This window comes from Gymnodraco acuticeps, unplaced genomic scaffold (assembly GCF_902827175.1).
Source record: "Gymnodraco acuticeps unplaced genomic scaffold, fGymAcu1.1, whole genome shotgun sequence".
In the NCBI taxonomy this organism is placed as follows: Eukaryota; Metazoa; Chordata; class Actinopteri; order Perciformes; family Bathydraconidae; genus Gymnodraco; species Gymnodraco acuticeps.
In genome coordinates this window covers 118,130-136,950 of record NW_022992032.1, presented here as the reverse complement: position 1 = coordinate 136,950, position 18,821 = coordinate 118,130, and the positions used below count along the sequence as shown (strand labels likewise).

The following is an 18,821-nucleotide window of genomic DNA, read 5'->3' as shown; positions in this document are numbered from 1 at the left end:
TTGAGGCTTGGAGGCTTGAGAGCTTGAGAGCTAGGAGGCTTGAGAGCTAGGAGGCTTGAGAGCTTGAGAGCTTGAGAGCTTGAGAGCTTGAGAGCTTGGAGGCTTGGAGGCTTGAGAGCATGGGGGAAGTTTTCTGAAGCCCTGGGCCCTGGGACTGGGCTTGGGCTCTTTTGACGGCTTTTTTAGGACATTTGACTTGTGAACCTGTTGCTTTTGTATTTTGACTTGGTGTCTCTGTTATTTTTTAAGGATTCTTTTAATCCTCAATTTTTGTTAAAACCTTAATAAAACCGGTTTGTACATTTTGACCCAATTCCTGGTCTCTCTCGTGGTTTCTGAAGGTATCTGCTTGGTCTTAGAGTGAGGTAAGAACACCCTTCCCTGGAAAAGGCTGACATTAGTTGATCATTTGGATTTGAAATAGTTTAAGGGGAATAGAAACTCTGCTAAGGTTAAACTATAGTTTTCACATTGGTTACTGTGGTTGATGTGGTTTTGATTGATGTTGAGATATGATAAGCTCTGCTGATGTGGTAATGTCACTACTGTGATATTAATGTTTGACTCTGGCTGTGTTTGATATTAAATTTGCATTGTTTTAATTGGTATAAGAGGATCAAAATTGAGGGTTAGGGATTGTGGGTCCTGAAGCTGCCCTAATTACCAAGGGGTCTCCCAACGACACGGGCTTTCCCCTCCAGGGGAAGTTTTGATACTGCTCTGGGGTTCTACCAGCCCACCAACACCTACTACACTATACACTCGACGACGGGCAGTTTGGTGTTAGAGGCCACGCTGTAAACGCCCCCCTAAACAGATTACGTTGACCTTGCGTGTAGATTCTGGGGGGTTTAGTCCTAAAAAGATTGGACGGCCGTTCACCGGAGCCTTATCAGCACCGGAGTTCGGTATCGGAGACGGCCTAGATATTAACGTGGTTGTATCGAAGTTAGATTCCTTTTCAATACGAATCAAACCCAGCCTGGAGGCATGAAATATACAAAGGCAGCTGAGCTGCACTTTGCAACGCGACACACTAAAATAGGACTTGCTCTCCAGGATTTAAAAGCAGCAGAGGTGAAAGCAAACAGGTAATGCTGAAACCTTAAACCAGATGTGCTGCAGGCTTTCAAATCACGGTCTTACCTGTGGTTTGAATTCCCAGACTCGAAAGTAATCTCCTGTCAGGCTGCGTATCATCAGCCCTCCCTTTGTCCTCTCAGTGACTGAAACAACTACGTTGTTGCCGACAGTCAGGGAGTCATTAATCTGTAAAGAGGGCAAATTAATAAAACAATTAATTTATAATGTCTTTAAATTAATCAACGAAACACAATACATTAGTGATATAGAAAATAAACAATCAGTTGATAATAATAGACAAGATCATAACATTTTAAAATGATATCAAGCTCTTTAAGAAACATTAGCCATATCAGGATCATATTAGGATAATAAAAAGTGTCCAAAAATACAGTATGTGCACAAGTCTGATGAACATTTAGGTCATATTGAGACTGCTGCTGCTTCTGCAAATACAATCTTGGACTACTAATGTAATTGAGTCATTGGTTTTTACATTAATGTCCTCTCTGGTATTTATTTTACTGACATTTTATTGTAATGTTGTAATTTGTAGTCTTGCAAAAGTAATTTTTTGTCTGAGCTAATTTACTGAAAGGACTTTGGGCTGCATGTATGCATGAAAGGAGCTCTAGTAAAGTAGTGGAGATAATACGTTTGTAACTAAGTCTACTTTTTGTGAGCAATACACCAATATTGTAAAATGTAATTGAAACATTGCGTGTTGAATCTCTATCTATCGCCAAATGAGGTAACACGATGATGACTGAGCCTATGGCCCTCGGATGAAATGTTTCCATTTGCAACATTATATTATGGGTTGTCTGAAAGGGCCATCACTAAATATGACACAGAAGAGTGATATCCAAATACTTCTAGATATTAACATAGGTACTTCCAAAGAGAACAAAACTGAGATATTAGATATATAGATAGATAAAAAACTATGATAAAATAGGAAGTAGAGTCTGACCTTCATCAGAGGCTGGTCTCCGGGGTTAGTGAGCCAGTTCACCTTCCACTTAGGATGTCTGCAGGTTCCATAGCTGCTGACGCTGACCTCCCCCATCCCTGGAACCCCCTGCAGAGCGAACTTCAGGTCCTCCGGGCTGATGTCCACTGGCAGACCTGAGAACAAGAAGCGGCTGTGTTTAAACACCTCACTGCAAAGCATCTGTCACAGGTTGTAATGAGTGAATACATGGACACGCAGAGAGTGGTGGGATGCAGTTAAGTATTGTTCTTAAGGAAAATGTTGCAGTAGAAATAATGATGCATTGTGGGCATAAAACTGTAGTTTTATTTAAATAAAGTGTGCGTGTCAAGAGCTTGTATCGTGTATCAATACTGTGGAAAATTACTATTGAAACTGTTTAAAATTGTCAAAAGTTACTAGAAATACTTGAATATTTTTGACAACATTTCTTGTACTTGACTTACTGTAGGTATTTCCATCATAGTGTACTTTGTATATCAGTAATTATTATTATTGTAACTTGGAGGCCTATATTAAAAAAGAATCTACATTAATTTGGCTTAGTGACTTTGTAGATATAGATAATTCAAATAAATTAATAAAACTAATAAATAATGCTCCTTTTAATAAAGGATAAACTACCCAGGAGTGTATGAAGTTTAAAATTGAAAAGTGGAAAATCGTGCAACTTTGCAACAAATGTTTTTTTTGAGGTGAGAAACAGAGTGTTAATTAAAGCTCTCATGGATTTATTTTATAGTCATGATTATTTTAAATTGCAAGAGACATAAGAAATATCTTGACTTTAATCAAATTGACACATTTAATGTTTTCTTAGTGTGAACATAATGCAGGCAACATTTGCTGAGTCATTGCTTCAGCTGTCTGCCTCTGTGCCGTGTCCATTATATTTTCACAGTACAGTAGCTGATAGGAGTGATAACATGACAATCAAACATCTCCTGCATACCATCGACTTTGTGTCAGTGTCAAACAATGTCAAACAAGCGGCTTTCAAGTCAGTGATGCATCATGGGTTACAACCCTTCAAGTGATTCTATCTGTGGTTCCGCTTTCATACAATGTAAATACTAGACATGCTGCTCTGATGTACCTTCAGCTCTGCCTCCATAGATCTCCACATCAAAGGTGCCCGTCAGAGGGGGGGTGGCTCTGTGAGGGCGGGTGAGGCTGATGGAGGCTGCTCCCTCCCTGAACACCGCCATGTCCTCGCTGCTGTTGGACTAGGACATTGGATGAAAGAAATAGAGGATTAAAAAGAGAATCCATAAGATTTAGACAATTCCTAGATACGATTTGCTGCTTTTAACACCATCCTACAGTATGTTTGGAATAAAAACTGATGTCTTCTTTAGGGGAAATCAAATAATTGAAAGATGAAACTGCATTAAAAGAGTGATCAGTCACGTAGTGTTGTATGAAATGATGCTTGACACTGATTTCTATGGTACCAACTTTGTGAAATTGCATGTATTTGTTCTTGTTGAGTTTAGTGTATTTATATAAAGCTATGACATTGAAACTCTAAAGCTATTAATACTGTTGTACAGAATGTCTCACAGTTTAGATTATGATTTTTTATATTTGAAAAAGTTATATAAACTAATTGCAATTATGTATACACACAACGTCAAACCCTTGGACAACATTTTATTTTTGCTAAATATGACAAACACTTTTTACTATGTTTTTACAAGTTATATATATATATATATATTGAAAAAATGCTGCCTGTTACAGAAATACAATTGGTAGGCATAGGCTAGCTTGGCTTATTTTGACAGAAACATGCTGTTTTAGAAATACATACAATAATGTTTAAATGGCTATTTTGGGTGTATTTTTCAACCAATCCTACAAGAATGCTTGGCAGAATGTTCCCTTGGTGTGTATCATGCCTGTGAATAAGTATATCTTCCAGTGAGATAGTTAGACTTTATAAGAATTTTTTTAATCAGATTTCTTCAAACTCATCATATAACACAATCAGCTCTTGCTTTAATACATTATTCTCAAAACATCTGAGCAGTGTAGAATTAGGTACCAATGGATTTCAGTTGGATTAAATTCACACTTCTCCCTGCATTCACACATTTCCGTGCCAGTCTTTATACACCTACAGTGTATCAGACTTGACTTCCTCCGGAACCTGTTAGGCGAATACTGAGTGTGTGCTTGTGGAGGTTGGAGACACACACAGGATCACCGTGGCGCCTCTGTGCTGTAACTTATCGCACAGCCGTGGGCTGCAGAACATTTCCTGTTCCTGTGAGTCACACTGCTGAGGCTGTTCCTTTAAATCCGACACCTCTTTTTTTCTTGTGGAAAGTCCTTTTCTGGCCTTTTGTTTGCTGTTAGTAAATCCTTGTATTGTCTATTTGTAAACAATTTGTGAAAGGTGCTTTGCCCAGAGTTTAGTACAGTTGCATCACAGCTGGATGTTAACATGAAGACATCTTTGATCAAATGAGCTCTATTAAAGTAAACGGGAAAGCCCCCATCTTTTCTCTCTTACGTAACCCAACACTCAAGTTAGATTCTTAACAGCTAAAAACACTTAATTTCATGCCTCCGTATTTGATTGTGAAGAATATTGTTGTATTAGGAAAATATTGGAGCACAAGTGAAAAGGTTTATGTTTGGAGGAGCGTCTTATTTAACTGACAGGAAGTTTACTTTTTTTACTTAATTTATTGGCCAGATTTGGTGTTTTACCAACTATAAATGAACCTAAACTAGACGCACAGCACAGCACAGTATTTTCCTTCCGTCTATACTGTTGCCCAAGGAAGGAATAAGCAGAAGAAAAGTAGGTAATATAATACATTAAAAGAATCCGTTACCTGCAGGAAGCCAACTTCTAGCAGAGGGAAATCAAAGGCACATTCTATTGGTGTGGCTGTGATGTGGTAGCTGATGGGTAGAGCAGTTGATATGACACTGGTGACGGAGATCGCCTCGAATGAACGACCAGAGCTTTCAAAGGGTGGAGGCCTCCTCTTGTTGGGAACAGCTGTAAGAAAACAATCCACATGAATACAATAAAATAATAACTAATATATAAAACGTGGTTTTAGTGAGTCCCACTATTACACATCAATACGAAGAAAGGTATTCACATGATCCAATGTTGAATCGTTACAATAAATGTGCTGGAAAATATTTAAGAATATAGTCTGTTTGCACAACTGTTGGATTTGACATTAAAGAGGCCCTATTATGCTTCAAGGGGTTTTCCCTTTCCTGTAGTGCGTTATACAGGTTTTTGTGCATGTAACTTTTCTCTCCATCACACTCCCCCCTTGCCTGAAACTCCTCCATTGGACTCCTTTGTTTACTTCTGTAACATAGTGACATCACTTTGAAACACTCGAGCTTCTATTGGCTAGCACTCCAACACATTGTACGTGATATGCTAAGGGTGGGACAATATCTGATACTTCTCTAAGCGTTTGACCAATCACAACAGAGCCGACCAGCTAACCAATCAGAGCAGACTGGGCTCTGGTTTCAGACAGAGGGTGATAAGAGGTGCTGCAGCACAGGCAGTATGAGAGAAATAAAGAGCTTTTTGTGCATTAAGGCATGGAGACATGTCCCAGTAGAGACACAAAAATACTAATATGAACCAGAAAATGAGCATATGTCCTCTTTAAAGAAGGGCACCTCAAATCAAAACTAAAATCATGCTTCATACCATTTTCCTCCATGGTGGTAGCGCTCTCTCCGATGTGAATGGCGTCCACGTAGAAATCTGCACCAGAGGCGTCTTTGTAGAGGTAGACCTCCAGTAGAGTGTATTTGCCTCCAATATAATCATTCTGCAGGGAACTCTCCATGTCCATGCATTTGTAACTCCATCTGTTGGGAAATAATCACAATTAAAGACGGAACTCTGCAGGGAAGTTTGCAAGCATGCACAAATGAAATGGATTTTTCACGGACTTGTCGCCTTTGTTGAAGAGAGTGGGGATCTTTGCGGTCTCTGTCTTGGTTTCGCCTTGGCTGTCGCTGTAGGTGAACTTCAATCCAACTTCATCTTTCAACATTCCCTTGTATGCGAAGCAAAGCTGCAAGGAACAAAAGAATGAATGATGAAGAGATCATTTACAGTATAAATGCTAACAATAAATAAAGCAGTCTCGTGTCTCACCGTGGGATGCTTGGCCAATGTCACTGATCCGTAGTTGCCACCGGACTCTTTGGTGTAACTGTTCTTGAAAAGGACCCCGGCGTTTTTCAGGGACCACAGGCCACAGAAAGCGACGTTTTTCACTGGAGTCCCATCTGCAGCAGTATTAAACTGGGGGGGTGCAAGAAATCAGAAAACTGTGAGAATCCTAGGTGCTCTCCAAAGATTAGAGGTCTGTGAAGCGATTCCAAGAACTAAAAGCAGTGTTTGATGAAGTTAGTCAGCAGTGGTGGAAAGTAACATTTACTCACTTGTAAAAGTGTGTTCCTACACTCTGGTACTTCTACTTTTACTTATCTACAAGATCTGAGTTATTCTCCCACTTCTGTTAGTCAGTTAATGAAAGGCAAGGACACAGGAAATGCTTTTATTTGTTAGTATTTTTCAAGGTATGAACTCAACACACGTGCAATGAGTTTTCGGACTCATCATTAACAGTCAGTACCAACTCAGTGCTTGTTTTGCCCCTCACTGACCTGCGAGTTGTCGTTTTCAAAGTCTTTGAAGTACTTCACATCAGTCCCCTCAGTGGTCAGGATCTCTTTAGGACACTCGCCCTTCATCATGTCCTCCAGAGCTGACTGCACCTGTTCACATCACATACTGGATGTTGGAAGTCGTGTCGGGTTTTTTTGTACAGCCCAATAGTGTTGGATTAAAAGCCGTACTCAATTATTTTTTTAATTAATTTTACTTGACTTGAGTGTTTATATTTAATGCTACTTTATACTTCTACTCCACTAATTCTTTGGAAGCCAATATCGTACTTTTTACTCTACTACATTAATCAAACATCTTTAACTAATAGTTACTCAATGAATTGCCTCAACACAATCTTAGCTAAAAAATCAATGATCATTTAGAGAGAAGTTAACATATCCAGTACTAGTAAAGCAATTCAATTTGGCTCAAACTTTACCTTTTGTGTTGAACACATTAATGCATTAATAATCATAATCCAGTCATTTAATATATAACTTTAGTCAAACATTATTGCCAAAATAAAATGTGATATTATAAAGTTGTTATGTTAAAACATGTTTATAAAACTGTAAAGTTTGTGAAAATAAAGGCTTATATAATCCCGATCACACTGAATAATAAGGCTTGTAGATACTATATCTGAGCAAAGAAAGAGACGGAAAGACATTTTTGCACAACAGACCTCAGACCCAGTTGCATTGAAAGTGATGGGCTTTGTTGGGATTCCCCCCCACAGCAGAGTGAAGGTCTCCATGTTGCTCTTCCCCTTGGTGACCTCAGCAACAGTGATGTTGGTGTCGGAGCCTAAGACCTCATAGTGAAGAGGTTTGAAATCCCCTGTAGTCCAAAAGACAGATGATCACTTCATTGGTTGCCCTTTTGCTGGTAAAACAACAAATACAACTGCAAAGTATTCCACTGACAAGCTATGCTTTTCTGTCTCTTCATACCTCTGTCAGAGTTGAATGTGACTGTGAAGGTGTTGTCCTGTTTGGTGACCTGGACTTTGTCGGGCTTGATGGACCAAAGGTGGTTCAAGGAGGCTTGCACCTCAGCAGCTGAGGCGCTGACTGCAATTGGTCCTAACAAATAAAAATAAAAAGTTTATGGATGAACATAATCGCTCACATATACTACTGGTAATCTTAGATGGATTATTGGAGCTAATCGGTTGGTCGTTTGATTCATCGTTCATGCAAAACTGACGGAAAAGGCTTTTTTTAGCCTCAGTTCACATTTAAGACATTTCAAGACATCACCTAAACAATATTTACTATTTCCTGACAATTCACAGACCAAACAAATGATCAATTAATCTAGAAAATAATCTTCAGATTATTTTATTTTATAAATAATCAAATGTTGCAACCCTACAGTTGATAGGTTGGGTCCTTTTATGTATGCAGTGGTGATATTTAAAGTTTATTTTTTTTAAATGAACCAATTGTAAAATACAATACCTGTCTTTGTATCTCCGTAGCCCAGGCTGAAGAAGGTGTTCCCACAAAGGTGGCTGGCACAGCTGCTGCTGACCGTTACCTCCTGGACCTCTTTGACTGTGGCGCTATTGCTGGGCCAGGATTCAAAGGTCAGCTCCTGATAAACAGAGAGTGAGCGGAGGTGAGTTACACAAACAAGAAAGAGTAAGTCATTCCTTTAGAAGGGGAAGACAATTTATAGTTTTTGTTATAGTGATTTCCTACTATATTCTCCAAAATTACTTTTATAAACCCCATGAAAAGAAATTTTGAAGGAAAATGCTAATTATTCAGTTAAGAAAGGATAATTATTTGCTTAAAATACAGTACGGTCTTGTAGTATTTTGGTGTTTAAAAAGAAAAATGCAGCACGACAGCAAGAAAGTAATAGAAATAAGCCGTACCTTATTAGAGTACTGATAGAAACCACAACACGCACATTTTAATTAGCTGCTTTTAACAGAAACGTTTTAAGCTGAATTTTATAAAGCATACAAATTCATTTAATTTTAGTTGTACAGTTGTTTGCCTTTATAGGCCTTTTGAATCACTATTTAAAGTTATAGTTCAACATTTTCGGGAAATTATACCGTTGTCCTTATGTTACATAAAAAAACGTTTGTGCTGCTCTTTTTATTTACTGGGTATTTTCAATAGCTTTCCACCTGTTTCCAGTCTATAAGCTAAGCTAAGCTAAAGTCATATAGCTGTAGCGGCTGTAGACAGGGGGAAACAGAATAACAGAAATGTAAGCACTGCATTACTTGGAGGCAGTGGCCTCCTTGGATGGTGCTGGCTAGCTTTTGTGTTCCCAGTTTTCATGTCTATGCTAAGCTAACAGGTTTGAGCTGTAGTGCACAGATAAGAGAGATGTATCAATCCATTCTTTAAAGGGGAGATGAGCAGATCATCTGGGATGTGGTTTTTTAAGCAAAAACTAAAGATTAGCAACTACATACCTGTTCCTCATTGAACACTTCATATTGAGCCACAATATTCTGAGCTTCATTGACAGCATCATTTGTCTGGTCTGCTGTAAAGGGACTCTCTTCTTTGAACATGGCAATGTTGATAGAAGATGAACCTGTATATTCTTGATGCAGCATTTCCATGTAGTAACTACATACAAAAACAAAAGAAAATAAATACAAGGGAAATCTGCAATTCCACAGCTACAATGTGTGTGACATGAATGCATGATTAGTATTTCTCAAGAAATGAAAAGAGCCACTTAAGTCATATCAGTTACTTACTATTTTCCTTCTTCCAGAGCCATTACTTTAGACTTTTGCGAATCCAATTTTGTATAATCTGAGACATGTCTATCCTGGTATGCGATTTTAACCTGAGGTGGAGGTTGTGGAAAAAACAGGCAGAAAAAATGTAAGCGATTTTAACATCACATTCGATCTATATTTAATTCCCAGATCTTTGATTATTTCAAATTGAACTAAAGCATTTTTCTTTGATTACTCAGATGATTCATGTTGAACTTAACCTCTTGTATACCTTGTGTTCTGGGAGGCTGGAGTTGCTGAGGTAGAGCTCACAAATGTCATCACAGTGGAGGTATATATTGTAGTTGGCGGTGGCTGGAGGGCTGAAGAACCCCCTGGTTCGTGAATTGAAATAATCATTATTATCAAAAGAGTGGGGCATGGAGTCGATCCACTGTTCCCAGTATCCACTTGTGTTTTGGTTGTAATTCCAAATGTCAGTCAGGTATCTCGGTGTTGACCCATTCCAAAGTTCCATCTTCAAGCCTCTGCCACCTGGATTTGGAAGAGGTGCATGTGACAAAATGGCAACAAGTGGTGGTGAACCAAAATTAGAGCACGCTAATAGAAAAGTGGAATGGCAAATGTTTCTGTTTCCAGTCATTTTTATAGCAAAACAGATATAAACACTTTCTACTAAAATGTGAGAATGTGCCGCTTTTCTTTGACATATGATTGTAAATTGAATATTTTTGGATTTGGACTAAGTAAGACATCTGAAGACGTCACTTTGTGATCTCTGAAATTATAGTGGCCATTTGTCACTATATTCTGTATATAAATACCTTTAAGCTGATAAGATGAATGTTAAAGTTTATCTGATTATAAAATTATGCATGGGAAAAATATGTGCCTTTATCCCTGCCAGAGAACAGCTGATGTTTTGACTGTACACATTTCAAAGTCTTTAGTTTTGGTGAACTGTGACAAGTGTTGGCGTGAGATCATCATCTTTAGGACATTTAGTTGACGAGCAGATGCTCTACATTCTTCCATTGTTTAAGATGTCAACTGCTGTTAATGCTTTGTTCAGATAATGAAAGGGCGCAACAATCAAAAGAAGAAGAGGACAGGTTCTCACCTGGCCAGATTGTCATGTTGTTGTTCATCTCGTGTTTGGCCGACCTGCATGTGATTTTGTCATCAGATACACTCTGGATTTCACAAGGCAGGCCTGAAGAAAAATCCAACATCAGTGATTACAATTATTTCACTATAACAGACCCCAATAGAAAACAGCAAACAGCTGAAACGCAACTCTAATCACATTTCGTATGGTTTTTTCAGAACTTCACTCAACTTTCAGCTGACATATAATCTTTGGGAAGAAATTGAAAGGTGAATTACGTCTAAATGGACTGGAAAATAAAGAACAATTATGAAACTTGGTTGAATTTTCACAGTTCCTCAATTTTTAATCCTGATTCATCTTTTTTTGTTGTTTTATTTTACATATTGTGATTACAATTCAAATATTAGTTTTTCTAGTGCATATTTCTGAACATGGTGCACCAGTGGTGTTTGAGGATGATTTGACAAGATAGGAACCGATATTGTTTTGGCCAACATTTTTTATCTTTGCCTAATGTTTAATAAGAGTACATAATGCAAAAAAGTATGGGAACAACTATACAATTAATGTGTGTACTAGTTTTTGCTCATTATTATTTTTGCATCTGGTTAACTCCTTTTGCTGCTGTGACGCTTCAAACTTTATTGGCGTTAAACACAAACAAATGATATTCAGGGAGAAGAAGCTGTGTGATCTTGGAGTAATGAAAAGGAAAAAATTTTCCCGTGACTTTGCCTGCTATGACATTTTCAAGAAATCTCAAACTTGATTGTTGAGAGTTTTGTACGGAAGAGGATAAGCGCCACATGTGTATCAGTTTTTAAGATCTCAACAGAAGGTTTTTTTTTTTCTTTTATAGATTAAAGTCCAAATTGTAATTTTAAAAAACTTCAACTTTGATTTCAGAATAAACATTTAGTTTTTGTAATCTAAAACACTTATTCACATTTGGCGCTAATTTCGTAGATTTGTAACTTTAATGCATGTAAGTAAAGGCACATTGAACTATCTTAGTAGCTTAGTTACTTTGATATATCATTAATATCTGAATACAATTTCTTCATCATCATGTTTCACACAAATGTGGGTGAAAAGTTATGTTCACTTTGATTGTTTATTTGTTCCAACAACAGATCAACTGTAACTCAAGTCGGTATGTTCATGACACAACGTCTTATGAAAGGTCCAGCACCTTTGTCATGCTCTGCTGTGTCTCAAAGCTTCTAACATATTCTTTCCTCTTCAGCTCTATGGTTATCTTTTGTTTGATGCGTCTTAAAGTATGTGCACACTCTGTTTGTGCTGCGAAGGATTATCACCATCGCACGACTTTGAGATGTTTTGTTTTGGTGACACGCAGCTCATTTAAGTTTTGAACACTTTGTACTGTGTGAAAACAAAGTAAGAGAAGTTGTCAGGTGTTGGGTTACCTCCAACGAGAACGCGTGCCGGCGCATCGGTTTGGTCGAAGTTGCGTCCGTGGATGGTCACCAGGGTTCCACCCATGACACTGCCATCGGATGGGGAGACTCCTGTCACCTCTGAACAAAACAATACAATAGTTCACCATAACAAGAATACATATTACAGAGAAAGTGTTTTATTATAAAAAAAATTGGTGTAACATACCTGCATAGGTCTGAAACATGGACAGCTTGTCCAACGCGGAAACCCTGAACAAATTCTTTCCTGCTAAACTCCTAGAGATTTCATTTAAGTACATGTATTAATCCAGAGCTTACAGATCTATCAGAGAGCTTAAAGGTGCATGCATGGAAATCTTAAATGAACTTCAAATTGTAAAAAAATTGCAGAAACGTAGTTACTTAGCATGAGGTCATATATATTTAAACAATGCTTTACCTTCCAAATTCATTGTCGAGAATGTAACTCAAGTTGTGATGCCCTGTTGGGAATGAAACATAATTATTTAAAGATAATTTTAACTGTTTCAAAATGTAGCTTTTTATTAAGAGTGTCTGTAATTATGAACTGCCGCTGTGAATTTCTTACCAACATACGTCCCCGTCATTTTGCAGCTCATCCTTCCATGCCAAGAAGTGTCAGAGTTCAGTTTGATGCCATATCTAAACATATGAAAAACATTTCATACTGTAATTACTTTATCAAATATAACAAAAGACACACTTTTTCCATGAATCATTTATCAGGGAATTAGAATTTCCTCCACACATTACGCAAAACATTTCTCTGCAGCTGCAATTATGGTGAGAAATATCTAAACTTGAATTCATGTGCCGACAATACAAATGTACATTATTGTTTCATTTTTTTACCTTCTGGATACAATCTACACCTAGACAAATTACTTACAGTTCATCTGAGTTGGGTTTAAGAAAATCACATGGCATCCCTCCCATGTAGGCTCTGCAATAAACAAGATTAGATTCAGTGATTAAATACATGATCAATTTAGTTCATACATTTCAATATTTTAATGGATTTTAAAGGAAAAGGGGGGGGGCACATCTAGAGTATGTGTGTGTGTGTGTGTGTGTGTGTGTGTGTGTGTGTGTGTGTGTGTGTGTGTGTGTGTGTGTGTGTGTGTGTGTGTGTGTGTGTGTGTGTGTGTGTGTGTGTGTGTGTGTGTGTGTGTGTGTTTGTGAGTGCCAGGTGTGATTCACATGGGGGGATTTGGCACATAAGGCGGGGGCACATCTAGAGTATGTGTGTGTGTGTTTCCTCTGATCCGGATGGTTACTAATTCCTTTTCTTTATGGCGGTCATTTTTGAGCGGGAACACCATGGATGTTACAAAGTTGACTAAATCATCCAAAATACAATGAAAGTGGTGATCAGCAATTTCATATGTTCAAATGTCTACTGTGAAGGCCTTAAAAAAAAAAAGCCTTAATGCAATCGAATGTAAAACAAAAAAGTTATGATTGATGAAAGTAGTAAATCGGTCAGATTTGACCCGAAGACAACAGGAGGGTTAAGACATTTTGCCAATCAAAACCTTTCTTTTTAGCTTAATGAATTAATGAAAACTTTCATTCCTTAGTAGTTCAATCTGTGCTCTTTTATAAGATTTTTACAGGATATCGTATCAAATCTGTCAGAAATTGCACTGATTTAAATAACAACATGCTTGACAAAAATTGTCCAAGTAAGATGAACATTTTAAAATGATATGCTATTTATTTGATTAATTGTATCTTTGTTTGCTGTTTGAATTGTACTTTTGTAAAGCGACTTTGAGTACTCAGAAAAGCGCGTTATCAATTTAATTTATTATTATTAGTATTTTATGTGTACCTCAAAAACCTGACATTGAGGCCATTGGTGCTCGTAGCGGTGTTGCTTCCATACACATCAGTGAAGGTGCGACCGGTGATTGTCACCACGGAGCCTGCAGTGATTTTGAAGTGAGTTAAATATCAAGTTTCCACTGTGAACTGTGAATTGAATAGATGCTATAGAAGTAAAGAACGGTACCTGGAGGACCACTGACTGGAGTCATATAGCCGATAGTAGGCGTGCGATACCACACAGTCTGAGAATGGTAAAATAAAAAGTTAAAAACACAAACTTGACTGGAGCATCAGATAAATGGGGGTGTCTTGTACGTACATAAAAGCTGCAATGGTATAATGCGCGACTGCACATACTGCTGTCAGGAATGGGAACACCGTCCACACTCACATGGACCACATAGTGACCATTCGGCATTGCTCTGTGATTGGAAAAAATAGTCATTTTAGATAGAAGATGTGACTTATACAAGATGGTGTATTTTCAATGAAGGGTCTGTTGCCCCTACCTGGTGTAACAGGTGATCTGCTTGCCGTGTGTGGAGTCTTTCTCCACGTCACAGGGGACTGACAGGGTGTCCGACACCATGAACACAAGGTTGCCCGTTGAGTATTCACTTGGATTCAGCTTGGGTGTTTCCAGGGCAAAACCTGGTGGTAGTGTGGGGAGGAGGGGGGGTATTATTTGTATTTATTAACAAGCAGACAGGATGAGTCTAACTGAACGAAAACCACTTAAGTCCCACAAGTGTTTAAGAGAATCCAACTTTTGGCACAGTTTAGAAACAAAAAATACACAATATACAGTACATTGTACTTTTCAAAATATATATTTTTTTTTTAACCTACAGTAAAAAAAACAACAAAGAAAGGCATGACATTTAAAACCATGTTTTAAGGTGAAGAAAAAAAGAAAAAAAAAGAACAAAAAAATACAATAAAACAACAAACAGCCCAGATAATTGTTAGACTGATAATGAAAAATGTATACGAATTTAATATACATTGTTATCATAATAAACAAGAGATAAATATAACATAAATATATAATAAAATGTTAATACATGAATAATTAATACACAACTGTAACTTCTTTAACCTAATCTTAAAGCTCTAACAACAGTTGCTATGTCATCTCTTACCTGTGCCTGAAAGCATCACTCGTGTTGCTCCATTATGGCTGCCTCTGTGTGGACTTATGTAGTTAACGCGTTGAGCACCTGAAATACACATACATAATCTCTTATTTAATACACGCCTTTGGGCAGCAAGTACTTGTTTGTAAATTAGCTCACTTTCCACATTTCATAAGGTGAACACATCTAGATTGAAGGTAATCCGAATGAAGAAAATGCAGATTTTATAACTTGTTATTGTCTTGTTAGTTTGTTATTGGTTACTTACTGCAGCAGCAGCACCACACTGCAAGGAGGAGACCTGCCGCCTTCATCCGAGACTCCATCCTGGAGATTTCCCAGAATTCCCTGCTGCTTCACCTGCAGCCTGCTGTGATGGAAGCTTTTGAGAAACTGAAATAAAAGTGCTCAATTAGTGAAATTCATGTGTAAAGTAACTAAGTACATTTCCTCAAGTACTGCACTTAAGTAACATTTTGAAATACTTGTACTTTACTTGAGTATTTCCATGTATTGCTACTCTTTACTTCTACTCTACTACATGTATTTAATACATTTAGTTACTTTACAGATCTGGAAGAATGATGTGAAATATAGTCAAGTGTTAAATCAGACTTTAGTTCCACCTGGAGTAAATTCACAAGCTACCCTGCAGTAAGTCATTCAAACTAGCTGTACCTTTACCAGCTTTGAGAACACTTTAATGATCAATCATTATAAAACATATCAAATATATTATTCTGAAAATTACGAATCTGCACAATGACTACTTTTACATGTACTTTTGGTACTTTGTTTTGATGCCAATACTTTTGTACTTTTACTTGAGTAACATTTTGAATGCAGTACTTTTACTTGTAACAGAATATTCCTACACTCTGGTACTCATGTACTTTTACTCAAGTAATACATCTAATTAAAAAAACTGAAGGAAAAACATAACAAATCAAGATATGAAAGAAATATGATTCAGGAATGTTTGTACCCTGAACAAAAAAACAGTAAAGTTACACACAAATATATAATCTTAATATAATAACAGCCAAATGGCAATTTAATTAACGTTCAAAGTAAATGTTATAACTTGATATTTTTTAAATAAAATGCGATGATTAAATGATTAAAGCTCACCTGTTGAAAAGGAGGTTTACCAGTGTGTTGACTGAGTCAGCTGTTCACATGGACTTAGAGAGACTGCCTGACAGAGGACAGCGCTGGCTCTTTATGAGGCTGCTTGTGTCCTGCCCCTCACCTGAGACTGGGAGGAGACTCATCCACCCCGGTGTCCACATCACCACAACAATGTGGGCGGACTGGCCATCTGTAGAATCTGGAGAACCACAGAACGGCCGGTCGTCAAGGGCCGTTGACGGCCGGCCCTTTAAAAAAAAATAGTTTAACGTCATCATTTAAGTTGCGTTGACGGCCGACAGTTGTGTGGTTCTTATCTGTCAAATAATCACATACAAAGAAGAAAAAAGACCTGCCACACGAAGAGAAGGGATTAAACCAAGCCCCCATGAAGTGCGCCGGACTCAGATGAAAATATTCGTGGTGGCCAAACGGCGGTACTGCACATCCGTTTGGTTGCCAGGCCCGGAAACACTTTTTCCCATTGACTTACATGGGGAAAGAGTGGTCTGTAAATCGTTGGATACATTTTTTTAAACTAAATAAACTACCCAGTATGAACACTTGTATAGCCCTTATTAAAAACATTCGTTCCTCAAGTTGTAAAAATGTGCTAATAACGTTATTCTGAGAGTTATTTCCCTCTGCATTATGAACGCGCATCTAACCCACGGGACCGCGCCGCCCGGCACATTCACGTTACGTGTTCAGCACTACATGCCACATGCGTTTATCTTTACCCATGGATGCACAATAACAACGGACCCATATCGCCTTACTGCCAGCCCATGGAGCTGTAATAATGGATATATTGCACATGTTTGCTGTAATTCATCATTTGTAAAATATTATACTACATGGGCTGTATGATTAAATCTTGTACCGTAAATGTTGTATTAAATAAAGTTAATACCGACGTAGATTAACGTCCCTGTAGCTTATTATTGCACTAAGAAGCTTATTGCACTGTATACAGTCTGTATATATATATATATATATATATATATATATATATATATATATATATATATATATATATATATATATATATATATACAGGGGTGCACATAACTTTTTTGCCCTGGTTCTCAAAGGAGCACTTGGAGATGTTGCTTGGTGCTCATCCTTAAAATGAAATAAACCGTAACTTTTGAGGGGGTCTTGACTTTATTTGTCAGACACACGGCACTGAACACACATGCAGAGGTGAACACAGAACACACATGCAGAGGTGAACACAGAACACACATGCAGAGGTGAACACAAGACAACATTAGCACGACTAGTAATCCTACAAGCTGTCATCACTACCCTCCTGACTGTTCTCCTCACTGTCTTCCTCTCTGTCAGACATGGTAGCTGATGATGTAGGCCTACTACTTTCTCTCTGGTTGAGTCTGCGATTAGCTGCTTGCATCCACAAGTCAACAGCTGGTTTTGGGTCGAAAGTCCAGTTTTAAAGGATATGTTTGGTTACTAACCTATAGTATACATTGGAATGATTTCAAACCTGTTTATCCCAATAATTATAAAGGAGTGCCTTGGAAATATGTGTTTACATAAATTGTGACCAACCCGTTTGAACTTAGACTAAAGTGAACTATCTAAACACTCAGAGTTCTTTACCTGACTGAGCTGTAGTTATCAGTCTCTCGGTCTGACTGGAGAGGACTCTCCCTCCACAATATTGTAGAAACATCTTCTTCTTATATCCGCAGCTAGCACCAGATTCTAATAACAACAGCGCCGGTACCGGTGCACCCTCCCTCTCTCCCTCGCTCACTCGCATTTTGGCTGTGAGCTGCGGGCGCCAGACAAGCCAACATCCCCCATTTTCATCACTTACAGCGCCCATCGTACAGGGCAAATGAAACGTGTAACCGGGGTGAAAAGGGTGTTACATTTACTTAATTATGAATGTTGTTACATCAAGGCCGAAAATTAGGATGAGCACCAACGGTCAAAAATGTTTTTTTCCCTCCCAGAACTGCCAGCGCAGCGCCTCCACAGATCTGGCGCCCTAGGCGAAAATCAACGCCAGTGCGACGGGCCGGCCCTGAGTTAATATGCAACTCGCAAATATCTTTCTCTCTCTCTTCTCTCTTCTCTCTTTTCTCTTCTCCATTCTCTCTCCCTCTCTCTCAATGTTGGTACGCAAATGCGCCTTTTTTCAAATGACCCGGTGCTCTTTTTTTTGGCCGAGGTGCGCATACGCACCTGCGCACCAGTTATGTGCAGCCCTGTATATATATATATATATATATATATATATATATATATATATACCGGCACTTCTGGTTCTGACCCATGGAGTACCGGCACTTCTTGCTCAGTACCGGCATGCTGGCGGTACTCCGGTACTCATGCACCGTGCCAGTACTCAACACTCTCCCGCCGTTCTTATTATACATCCATGATATATATATATAGCCTACAGCCGCCCGGTACTCAGACCCGGCGGCAGACATACGTCTCTGGGCGGGCATTTGATTCACCAGGGCGGGCCCACCCCGAAACGTACATATCCCGGGAAATCTGAATTGTCAACGGGGGAGGGCTGTTAGACGCTTCCCAACTTGGGAAAGCACGCAGGCAAACCTGAGGAGCGCACACAGGGTGGAGAGGTGGAGTGAGGTTGAGTCATGGAGAGAGAGAGCGATATTGAGCGAGGCAGAGAGCGTGTACAGCGGTCTGCTT

The 18,821-nt window shown here is 38.5% G+C and overlaps 1 protein-coding gene across 1 annotated transcript in view; it reads right to left on the bottom strand.

Moving 5' to 3' along the window:
• The window catches only part of pkhd1l1.1 (PKHD1 like 1, tandem duplicate 1), a 64,836-nt gene extending 48,449 nt beyond the window's left edge, over positions 1–16,387 (bottom strand). The window contains 27 exon segments of the mRNA XM_034201615.1: positions 1,147–1,269; positions 2,057–2,211; positions 3,174–3,303; positions 4,924–5,093; positions 5,778–5,941; positions 6,026–6,150; positions 6,234–6,383; positions 6,749–6,859; positions 7,438–7,592; positions 7,706–7,837; positions 8,216–8,351; positions 9,193–9,352; positions 9,487–9,578; positions 9,743–10,005; positions 10,592–10,684; positions 12,013–12,123; positions 12,212–12,282; positions 12,446–12,488; positions 12,596–12,669; positions 12,917–12,970; positions 13,862–13,955; positions 14,042–14,099; positions 14,177–14,279; positions 14,367–14,508; positions 15,000–15,077; positions 15,262–15,386; positions 16,125–16,387. Of these exon segments, the coding sequence (XP_034057506.1) occupies positions 1,147–1,269; positions 2,057–2,211; positions 3,174–3,303; positions 4,924–5,093; positions 5,778–5,941; positions 6,026–6,150; positions 6,234–6,383; positions 6,749–6,859; positions 7,438–7,592; positions 7,706–7,837; positions 8,216–8,351; positions 9,193–9,352; positions 9,487–9,578; positions 9,743–10,005; positions 10,592–10,684; positions 12,013–12,123; positions 12,212–12,282; positions 12,446–12,488; positions 12,596–12,669; positions 12,917–12,970; positions 13,862–13,955; positions 14,042–14,099; positions 14,177–14,279; positions 14,367–14,508; positions 15,000–15,077; positions 15,262–15,319 (3,045 nt within the window). The 5' untranslated portion in view covers positions 15,320–15,386; positions 16,125–16,387.
• Positions 16,388–18,821: the final 2,434 nt, after the last annotated feature.